Raw genomic sequence first — 12,090 nt, 5'->3', positions numbered from 1 at the left:
TTGGACAGTTAAAGCCTTTATTCAGCGGCAGCAGGTTGCAAGTAACGATGACTTGACGCAGATGTTATAGTTACATGTTGTCGTTTTTACTTGCACCCTGCTGAATAAAGGCTTTAACTGTCTGAGTTTGCTCCAATGCCTTCCTTCTACCAGTCCTGCTCCTGAAATGCACCAGACCAGCCTACGTATAACAGGCTTGAGGCGCGGTGGAAACCCCTTGTGCTTAACTATAGTCTGCCGTAATCAGTTTGTGTTGGTCTAAAATACACATAGCTGTCTAAGAAAATTAAATAGGTTTGATTACTTTGCAGAATGTGTTGGTTCTAGCCCTATTGAGTTAATATGATTTTGAAATGCTGACGTTCAGGAGTAGTAGCTAGTCTAGCAAAGAAAAGCCTTAGGCTACTCAGTATTTTATGTAGTCTGAGCAAAACCTGACTCTTACACACAGGTTTCACATTCAGGTTTTGTCAGTTGGGCAACAAGTCATCTGGTTGATCTAGCAAGTTCAGTCGACTCATGAATATTGAAAAGATGTTATTTATAAAATATTAGAAAGTTATATTTGATCTTGGTGTTCATGTTCAGGCTCTGTTATATTACTCCCTGTTCAGCACAAAGACATTTGAGCAGGGAGATATAGCCTACATATAGCCTAATTATAGCCTACTCTATATATATCAAACACCTCTGCAGAGTAAATTACATTTTAGTGTTTATTGTGCAATATGGCAAACCACACCAGAAACATGTCAAAACAGAGGCCTGGAGGTTGCAATAGTGAAATACATTTTCCTCTATTAAATGTAAAATGTTGAGAATGTTGGAATTGTCCAGTGTGTTGCCAGTCTTTACATATAAAGATGCACAGAAAGGGAGAGAATGAAAAAGAAAGATGCAGACACAGGGGAATGGTTCTTCTTTACAGTGGTAAAGAGCTGAACTTTAGTCTGGGTCAATTTGTGGGGGATGCATTGAGTTTGGTTGTCATGACACACAGAGGCATTTGAGTTACAACTGCATATGAAAGGTGGAAATTAACAAGAGTGAGAGTATGAGATCAATAAGAGTGTGGTCTGTGAATAGGAATCAGTTGCCAGTCTTGTTTCTTGTACATAGTCTATTTAAAGTGATTACATTAGTTTTAGTTAGTTTCTTTGTTTTGAAAGTTCTTCTGAGAGTTGAGCTTATGGCCATTTCTGTTGCAACATATATCACGTCGTGTCTAAAACTATCTGAATTAAAGACAAGTTTTAGTCAGTTACTGAAGAACAAAGATAGCACTAAAGCAGACACACAGAACCGAAAGAAGACGAGAAGAACATTTTGAAGTAGTATATTGTGTCACTTCCTCAGCGTCCGTCCCCTTATCCGGTGGAAAAGAATAGCCGCGGGATCTGATTGGTCCGTGGAGGTGGGGTCCTCCCCCAGCGGATTGGACGACGACCGCGCCAATTGGACGAGGTGTTGCCGCGTCTCCGCTGCTATTTTGAACATAAATACTAGATGCTTTCTGTCTCTTCTCACCATCAGTATAACAAACCGCGGAAGCCAGGACTGACAGAAAGTGTGGGCGCTACGACTCTCTGACTCAAGAAAAAGAGGACGAAACTTTACAAGACTTTTAAACGTAAGCGACAGTCACGGCGAGGCGCACGACGATGTGTGGGATTTTATTTATTTTGTAAACGTATTTCCTAGTTGTGGCCGCGGTTCGTTAGCTACCCGGCTAATAACCCCCGGACCCGTTGCTAGGACGAGTTACACTTGCACCTTCCCGCAACTCGACACGAAAGTACATCTACGCAAGGATTTATTCAAATATGTCGGGGAAAACTGAATCCGATCAGTATTTTGTCGACCCGCCGCCGCTGAGGCGCAGGCCCGATGGACTCACTGGGATTTCCTCGTTGTCGCTGCCTGAATTCAGCACGAAGAACAGCCACATGAAGAATCTGTTCTCCTCCGGACCCGCGAATGTGCTGTCTCCTGTCACCAATCTGGCGCTCAACATGGACAACATAGGACTCGGAGGGTAATGATGATTTTTCTCTTTAACTTACTAACGTGCTAACGTAGCCCTGGTCCAGATCGTTGAATGAGAACAAGCTAACGACCTGGACCATGGCTACTGCTGCCAATGTAGCATGAGTGTTTCTAAGATTAGGCCATCGCCCACGTTTACTAAGCAATGTGTTCCGGTCGGCTTCATTAAGCTGCAATGCAGTAACGTGATTGTTAATGTCAACGTTTTTGTTTTGTTACAGACAATGTGATACACCTAAAAGGAAGAGGCATGTGCCCCCAATGAAGATTCCATCCTTTGATTCAGTTGCCTCATCAGATGCTGGTGAGCAACTTCCTCACGAATGAACCCACTGTTGTCTTTTAAAATGAGTGTCATAATATGCAGAAGCCAATCATGAAGACAACACACCTATATTATACACTCATTTTTGATTTATCTTTGGTTTATGATCCAGTACCATCAGATGGAAATGTGACATTAAAAATATAATTTCCATAATTTAGGCCTGGGCATGGATTCACCAAGTCCCATGGATGAGCTTGACATGGATGAAAGGTAAGTTGCACTGTCCTGTTGTCTGGTCAAATCAATCAACTAGTGGGCTAGTATGTACCCCTCCTCTCCTACCCTCGCCCTAGGCTTGGGTCCAAGATTAGGGAGCCTGGCACCATTCTCAGCTGCTGGGATTATGGGGGGGGTGTGGTGGTTCTGCCGTTGGTCTTGAGCTATTTTCCATTAAGCAGATTAGTTGTTGAGATACATGTAAGCTTGACTTTCTTTGTGACAGTTGTGTCTGTGTGAGACTGTGACAAGTCAGTGTCATATTGTGTTTTTGTGTCAGATTTTCTTTAATATATTGCTTGTGGTTCATTTTAACCAACAGAATGTGTACAGACTACAGTACCATTTTTCTCAAAGGGAATTCTGTACTACCAGGGCAGCAAGAAGCAAAATATGACACTTTGTTGTTTTTAGTATGCTGATGAAAATGAGACTTGGCACTGGCAGTAGTTGTGTCAACATTGTTATCTTTGACTGGGGCCACTGTTAGTGCCCCCCTGTTGTGATTATTTTAACCACTAGTGCTCTAATAGTAATAGTAAAACATTTGAAATACATTTATTTTGTCAGAATAGAAAACGATGCGATCACTGCAAGTCTTTAACCAATATGAGTAGTTATCATCAATATTGTTATCTTAAATTTAGGCCAGGCCCAGTTTGCCTGCATATCTATGCTTGCCTCTAATCTTTGGGTGGCATCTCTCCAAAGGACATCTGCCAACATCTGATGGCCTGAGTTCCTTTGCAACATTTGCTCCACAAGACCCTCTCACCTTTCTAACAGCTGTTTTGGTCCCAGCTGCTGGCTTGCTATAGAATTTTGAAGTTGGAGGGAAGAGGGGCCTACGACTAGTGTTTAATGATAGCCCACCCCCTCTAGTTCTTGGCACACTCTTCCTTTGCCCTGCTTTTTCAATGGGCAAGTGGGGTTCTTTCTATTGAAATGGGGGCTCCCCCTTTACAATTAGACCCCCCCTTCTTGGCTGCATTGGATAAGACACACTCCCTCTAGCAAACAAAGGGCCCTTGCAGAAAAGGAGGTTGGCGGCATTTGTTGCAGCAGGCATATGGTAGATTAGCTGATCTCGGCATCCACTCAGAACTGCAGTGCAAATGCCCTCCCTGACCCCTCCCCAGTCCCCACACTACAAACCTGGCTCTTGTCTTGTTTAGCATACAGGTGGGTATTGCCGCAGAGCAAATACCACCTCAAACTTACCACCGCAAGGACATTATGCATTCACTCACTTCCCCCTTTCCCAACCGTTTCCCCCCAGCTCTCAATATATCCGGTTCTTTGTGTTGATGCTTTATGGGTGTTCATGTTCAGCATGTACAGAGGAGCCATGAATGGCTTCCACCCCATTTTCCCAATGGGATTTTCATTGGAAAATGCAATACTTGTTTGTATACATATTCCATTTTGATTTAATTTCTAATTAACTATTTTCTCTCTTTCAGCTTTGAAAGGGCCATGCAACAATCTAAAGTTGTCACTGAGTAAGTTACTCCAATCCAAGCTTTTTTTTCTCAATTACTTGAGGATAACTAATGATTGGATTACTATTAAATGCAACAATATCGCTCTATTGGGAGTGCTTTACTCCCTAAATAAAGCATGTCTGTCTACTTATTTCTCATAGTTTTCTGACCAGAATTCTCATCTTCCCCCTTTTTTATAGGAAGATGCCCATTCGAAGAATCCACTCACTGCCTGTAAGTATAGTGAGATGTGTTCATTGTGTTGATGTTCAGGATTGGTTATCAATGTAAAGACATTTCGCCTCAATTGCGCTGAATCGAAAAGCCCATATAATCTCAGCTCTACCATGAATCCATAAGATTGTGAATGATGAATTCCACCATAGCTTTAGTTTCTACAGTAGTAATAGTACCATTGTTCATGACTTCATTTCCATTTCAGCCAAATCTTCTAGGCTTCAGTCCAACCCTGAAAGGCCAAGAAACAGATTCCGAGCGTTACGGAATTTTTGGGCGCCCACCATCCCTGAGCCATGCTGCCATCTCTGGACACGTGAACAAAGAGAACATGCCAGAGGTTAGTGTTACACAGTGCCATGCAATGGTTTGTTCTACCTCAGATCTTGTGGGGAGAAAGTGTAAGTTCTTGAGTAATGAAGAGAGACTAAACTAAATGCTATATTATTTAAACTGGTGAAGACATCCTTGAAATGACGTAAAGATCATCCCCATTATGGACTGTGATCTGGCCTAGTCCTGAACGTCACTGGAGGATGTCATCATTACGTTATCATGAAGTAATTTGGCTTGCTGGGGCTAATAAGCTTATGGATTGACTGCTGGCACAGTAATAGTTTCTACATGTATCAAATGTATCTGGGGCTTGAATTCAAGTTCAGTTTAAAATGCAGGAACATTTTACTATTCTGAAGCATTTGTTTCTTGTTTCATCCAGCTGAGGTGACTGGTTCTCAGGTTTTTGAAAGATTTAAATCCACATGTATTAAGTGAATGTTATTTTTGCCTACAGGAGGGTTTTGAATTTAAGAAGCCCAACAGGCCAGTGTCGCGGTGCCGCATGCGCTCTTTGAACAGCGGTGATGCTAAGGACTTTGCTCGCCGGCCCAACTCTGCACCAGCCCTAATGGTACAACGCCAGCCTTTTCCTACAGAAAATGGGTCATATCACCCACAGTTTGTGTATACATTACAATTTAGGCATTTAGCAGACTCTCTTAATCCAGAGTGAAATACATTAAGCAAGAACAAAAACGCATGGCAATACATCACATGCATAAAAAGTAGTTATCATGAGTCATGCGTAAGATAAGAACGTAACAGTGGAATATCAATATAATGCATGTGTCATTGTAAATTCTTGGCACCTTTCCACGTCTGCTGGGGATTCAGAATCACCAAATTGTGTAAATCTACTGGAATATTTTATGGCACTGGTGCATAGATGTATAGACAAATACTGTAATAAGAGTACTTTATTCAGGGATTAGCATTTAAATAATGTAGTATGGTAGTAGACATTAGAATTGATTCTATAATAGCCAATGTTTATTATGAATCCCTTTAAATAAATAAAAAATCTAAATCTGTTCTTTCCCATGTTCTAGTTTTCCCCACCTGCCACCAAACGCCTGGATTATGCAGATGACACCAGCCCTGTCTTCTTCAGGCGTACCTCTTTCACCAATTCTCTGAATGACGATGAGGATTACGGCTTCATGGATGTGCTGGAGGATGACGTTGAAGTGAGTTCTCACATCAGTAGCTTATATTAAGAAGGGTTGATATTGATGTGTAGTAAGAAATCTGCAATGAGACATATTCAAAGGTATTATGAGCAGAAACTATATTTCCCCTTTTGCACTCACTTTAAATGTTTATTTTTTTTTACCATTATTCTGCTGTTATTATCTATGCTGCTGCATTGTCTAAAGGAAGCGAATACAAAATTGGTTTTACTCTTATCTATACACAAGATGTAACAAAGTACAACCTTGAACCTTACAGAACGACTCTAGCATGCCCATGGGAATGTCCAACCTGCTCAACGCTCCATTAGTGTCTGACACTAGTACTACAGGAGAAGACTCGGTAAGTTGCCTGTTAATTATTTTTACCCGTAGTAGTAGTAAAACAACAAAGTCTGCTGCATTTACTGTATAGCTCTGCTAGGTAATGACAGCTAGCTGTGTTTTATCTGAGACACAGACATGGATACCTGATTAAGTTTTTGTCTTCTTCCTCAGCCTGTGATTCGCTGTCGGCCACGTGGTCTCTTTCGCGCCGACTCCATGCCCAGCCCGGTGACCCGTCACCCGGCCAAACGGCCTGACTGCCCTAGAGATGAGAACACTCCTATCAGGGTGAAGAGGAGGCGGAGCCTGGCAGGAACTCAAGTTACCAGCCTGGAGGATACTGAATCTCCACGCTCGGTTAGTAGCATAGCAGCCCCTTGACCCATTACTGACGGAAAGCCTTTGATAGTAATTGGACACAGTACATAAATGTACTCCTTAAAACTGACAATATGGATTTGAATATTTGACCCAACTACGTTTACATCAATTCTGGTTCTTAAGTCTCAACTAACTTCCATCAGTGGAATCCTAGTTTTCCGTTTGTATATTGGCTTCCAATTTAGTAAGCGACATTGATTCATTTATTTGACCCTGTCTGGTACCTGCTATTTGGTTTTGATCTAATGTTCTTGAATTGGTTTATCTGCTTCCAATTATCACATAATAATATATAATTCCTTACTGTGAGGCAATTTGATATAAAAGTACATCAAAAACTAAGGGCGGACACTCCTAACATGGCCACTGAGCTGGTTTAATTTGATTACATGCTCAATTTTAATATCTTGTCTTTCTTTTTGTGTTGTGTCTGTCTAGGCTCTTGTCCAGAGGTCCAAGTCTTTTTGTCAAACAGAGATTGATAGGCTGCTGGGTGAAGAGAACGGAGATGGGGAGCTCATAGGAGATTTCACCAAGGTAAGAAATTGATAATTCTGTGGTTATAGTTTGGCCACCTCACGCATGATTAGACTGTCCTAATGCGTGAGGTGGACGTGATTGGTTTTTATTTGAAAGTGAAATAACTGAACTTAACTTCCATAATTTCACAATTACTTACTATATTGGATCCCATTTCTAACACTTTTTTTTGTTGCATTTTTCTTTAGCCGTACATGCTGGCCACAGTACAGGGCAAACATCAAGACCTCAAATACATCACCTCAGAAATGGTGAGCCAATACTTTGTTCTGTTGTGAAATGCATTTTCATCTTTTCTGTCTTACATTAATTTTATTATACTAAAAATGGAACCATTCAAATAGTCAACAATGGCCATAATGTGTTTCCTCTGGTCTTCAGATGGTGGCAGCTCTCAATGGCCAGTCCAGTCGCCTCATAGACAACATAGTGATCATTGATTGTCGTTACCCCTATGAGTTTGAGGGAGGACACATCAAGGTAAGCGCTCTTCTGTCAAATATGGTTTATATTCACTAATTTTGTGCCTAAGGTGACATTGGACGACTTTTATTAAAAGTCACAGATTGCCTAGGATGATGTTGAACGAGTTATTGGTGTTATAATGCATCCATCATTGCTAGTATTATTTTTTTACCGGTTCTTGGTGTCTCTGTCGCCTGGCAGCGCTTTTCTTCCGCATTGTGATGTCATTGAATCTCGGATTGAGGTGATCATACAGAACATCAATGTTTTAGGAGCTCAATAAAAAATCCCTGCCACCTTGCGGTACTATATTAGCACTTCTGACAAAGTAAACGTAAACTTAAACGTGGCACTCAAGTGCTCTATGTTGAACTAGCCATGGCACTCCGGACAGATTTGCACCAGCATCTCTCAATACAGCATTTTTCACAGCTGCCAAGGACCAGTTATTCATTATTATGCCAAACTACTAAATCGTGCATTGATGTTTTGTTTGCTTTGTTTCTCCCCCAGGGAGCATTGAATCTGCACCAGGAGGATCAGGTGGAGGAGTACCTCCTCAAGACACCCCTTATCTCCTCCTGCCCAGACAAACGCATCCTCATCGTCTTCCACTGTGAATTCTCGTCTGAGCGAGGCCCTCGCATGTGTCGCTTTGTCAGGGCAAAAGACCGCGCCACGAACGACTACCCCGCACTCCACTACCCTGAGCTATACGTACTTAAGGGGGGCTACAAGGAGTTCTACCCGCAATTCAAGGTTAGCACGTCTTTACTTTGTGAATTTGATAAGATTCCCCACTAGCTGCTTATACGTTAGTGACAGCTCAGTACAGTCAAGATTTGCCGAGCTGCTGTTGTATACAGGTATGTGTATAACATAAGTTTTTACACAGGGATACATTTCATGTCAGTCAACTGTTTCTTTCGTGGTCTGACCCGTGTCCCTTTTATGCCCCTATTCTCTAATCTGCGCAGTCACAGTGCGAGCCTCAATCGTACCGGCCGATGGACCACGAGGACTTCAGAGATGACCTGAGGAAGTTTCGTCTTAAGAGCCGCACCTGGGCAGGGGAGAGAAGCAAGAGAGAACTCTACAGCCGACTCAAGAAACTATGAGTGCACAACCCCCCCCCCCCCCCCCCCCCATTTTTATTTTTTTTACTGCCACTTGACCACACTGCCCCACCAAATGAACCTGAGAGACTTTGTAACACTTAACCTGTAGGATGCATGGCCTGCTTCCATTCTTCAGAGGTCTTTTGCATACCCCACACCCCTGCCTGTTGTTGTTTTCTCCTCTGCTTCTACTGCCAAGCCACAATCCAGGTGCTGAATTATAGCATAGGGTAAGGTATTTATGCAAATCTCAAGTGGGGAAACTTCATGAACTGGTGACCCATCTCATCTTAGAGGTCATGGTGCAACCAGTGAAGTGATCCCTGTTATTTTTAGAGGTGGTCTGAGATAATGTGACTGTACTTTGTTTTAAAAACCACTTAAGAGCCACTGGCTGTGTTTTACCTCATCTTGTTTTAAATTTTATTGGAATATGCAACTTAAAACACTGCCAGTTTGCAATAGTTAACACCTTATTTTACAGAGCAACACTGCCACGGCTCAAGTTCTCTATTTCAATCAGGAAATGTTTGTTCAATATATTTCCCATTTTCTTTTTTGTGTTCAACGTTACTGAAGCCCATGATTTAGGTTATATGTTGAGGTTCTGTGTTTGTCTATTTTTCTATTGGGTAACTCCACCACATGTGAATGAAGATTTGATAATTTTAAGACTTTTAAATGTCTTGGGCAAACGTTTTTAATGCCTGTTGAATTTAGATGACTTTGCAATTTGTCACAAGAGATGCCAAAGTGAACTTCCTGTTAACATTGCAGTGATACTTTTTCATATGCTGCAGGTCAGCACGTGTGAGGATTTAGCTTTTAAAACCGTGGTTTTTGATTTACAATTCTATTTTTAACACCACAAAGTCTAATGACGTTGTCAATTTGTAGGCATTGTGGCAGTTAACATTTGGTACTGACTCATGGGGGGCTGCAGAATGTTTTATTTAATTTTTTATGTACATTTATTTTGAACAGATTTCTGTATTCCCTCGTGTTTCTGTTGTGGAGGATGGTTTAATGGCATTGTTGGAGTTTGTTTGATTTAATATCATGTTCAATTTTAATAGTCAAGACGTATTTCAAAGTAAAGGTTTCATCAGCTACACTGATGATGGCTTTGTTGAATTCCAACGACTACTGCTGTGCACTAATAAATCGCTGAAAGTAAAGTTTGAGTTCACTGTGTATGCATTTTTTCACCTATATAGTCTTAACCTACATAAGATTGGAAGTTGAGCACATAGTATATATTTTTATTCCATTGCTTGAGGTTGCAGTTTTCTTGACAAACTTAAAGTTAAAACAGTTAAGCTATGATTTCCTAATCAAAGCTGATACACTGCGAAAGACATTTATTATATTTGTATATGTTGTACTATGCTATGTGTATATAATGCTGTGTGTATATAAATACAGTATGTACTGTATAATGTTTCTGTCGTGCACAAACCTTGTATCTTGATACGTTTGGATTTTAATGGCCTGTCAAAAAAGCGATCAGCTAAAATAGCTGATCTACAAGCTCACACTGCTTAGTGATCTGGTGTGCTGTGAGCTTGTAGATTTATCATTGCTATAAAAAGTGGTTACGTCTAGGATTTGAGAAATCAACATAAGTTTGTGATAAAGTTAGCATAAAGTCCTATAAAAGTATGAACAAAAAGGAAAGGTTATGCATTTAAGTAAAAAATAAATGGAAAACATTTCATCAAGTAATGACAAAAGAAACTTTAAAAACAAGATTAGTTCATTTCCATGTCCATGTCCATTTAATTCTTTAAAAGGACATTTACTTCTTTAAAAGGACACACGTGTTCCATAGCCTGTTTGGCACAGTGTTTTTTCAAATTCTCCCACCCAGCCTTGGACTGGTTTGTCAGTTCAGACACGTGTACATACACATTTCACACACACACATTCCTTTCTACAGAGGGAGTGGCTGTGTGACGGGGATGCATCATGCACGTGAGCAAGCCGCTTTGAATTAGGTCACTAGGCCTGAGAGAACACTGCAAAAAATGTCACGTTTTAAGCAAACCATTTATTTATTTTAATCCTGATTTTACAATAAATCAATCCAGTACCTGGATTAGGTAGGGAGAGATTATCTTTTTCATTCAAATAAGTCTCAGTTTTAAAAATGGTAAGATTTTAAACTTCAGCATAATAACTTGATTGAAGAAAATTCAATTCACTGCTGAGTTAAGTTCTGTACTAAAAGTGAAATAATCACACATCACACATAATTTGTTTGAAGGAAACTTTCTTAGTACCAGACACTGGGATATGCCAGGCTGTAAAGAAATTACAGCCTGGCATCCTGCAGTGTCTGGTAGGCTACAGTTTAGATGCCCAGAAAAAGAGCAAAAACAACACAATGGACTGCTGAGGTCACTTACCGGCATAGTATTCTCTGTTTCAGTCTACATTGTAGACTGAAACAGAGAATTTTGAGAAATCAACAATAAAAGTTTGTGATAAAGTTAGCATGAAGTCCTATCAAAGTATGAACGAAAAGGAAAGGTTATTATGCATTTAAGTAAAAATAAATGGAAAACATTTCATCAAGTAATCACAAAAAAATAAACTTTAAAAACAAGATTAGTCCATTTCCATGTCCATTTAATTCTTTAAAGGGACTCCATGTCCAAGAGTAGACTCTACAAGATACATTTGAGAAATCAACAATAAAAGTTTGTGATAAAGTTAGCATGAAGTCCTAGTATGAACAAAAAGGAAAGGTTATGCATTTAAGTAAAAATAAATGGAAAACATTTCATCAAGTAATCACAAAAAAAAGAAACTTTAAAAACAAGATGAGTCCATTTCCATGTCCATGTCCATTTAATTCTTTAAAAGGACTCCATGTCCATTTAATTCTTTAAAAGGAACACACGTGCTGTCTGCTGTGAGCATGTGCATGATGTGCCCACTGCCCAGCTGATCCAGAGTGAATTCCAAAAGGTCCTCCCCTTTGGCTTCTAGCCAAAGTTTCAAACTCTGCATGTGGATATCCCTGCATGCACTAGCCGTGTGTTCATTTCCATGTCTTTAATTCTTTAAAAGGACACACGTGCTGTGAGTACAGTATGTGCCCAGCTGCATGATCCAGAGTAACTTGCAAAACGTCATCCCCTCTGGCTTCTAGCCAAAGTTTCAAATTCTGCATGTGGATATCCCACTAGCCATGTGAGTAACCTCTCGTCAGCAGACTGTTGTGGGGTATATACAGAAAGACATAGCTGGGACCGTTTTTTGTTGACGTTTTACCATGTATTGTCTAACTAGCACTTTAAGACAAAGAGACCGAGATGTGACTGAGAGCTGGATAGGAATATACAGTACATGGAGACACACACACACACACACACACACACACACACACACACACACACACACACACACACACA

The 12,090-nt window shown here is 40.5% G+C and overlaps 1 protein-coding gene across 1 annotated transcript; it reads left to right on the top strand.

Annotated features, from left to right (window-relative positions):
• The first annotated feature begins 1,541 nt into the window (after positions 1-1,541).
• cdc25b (cell division cycle 25B) lies at positions 1,542-9,843 on the top strand. The gene is made up of 15 exons (XM_080783307.1): positions 1,542-2,035; positions 2,268-2,350; positions 2,533-2,584; positions 4,054-4,092; positions 4,275-4,308; positions 4,517-4,651; positions 5,105-5,221; positions 5,700-5,837; positions 6,100-6,183; positions 6,339-6,524; positions 6,987-7,085; positions 7,277-7,339; positions 7,470-7,568; positions 8,067-8,312; positions 8,531-9,843. Exons 1-15 carry the CDS (start codon positions 1,824-1,826, stop codon positions 8,669-8,671), a joined length of 1,728 nt encoding a protein of 575 aa, XP_080639433.1. The 5' UTR covers positions 1,542-1,823; the 3' UTR covers positions 8,672-9,843.
• Positions 9,844-12,090: the final 2,247 nt, after the last annotated feature.

This window comes from Protomyctophum bolini (assembly GCF_963924005.1).
Source record: "Protomyctophum bolini genome assembly, chromosome: 15".
Lineage (NCBI taxonomy): Eukaryota > Metazoa > Chordata > Actinopteri > Myctophiformes > Myctophidae > Protomyctophum > Protomyctophum bolini.
This window is presented reverse-complemented; position numbering and strand designations above follow the sequence as displayed.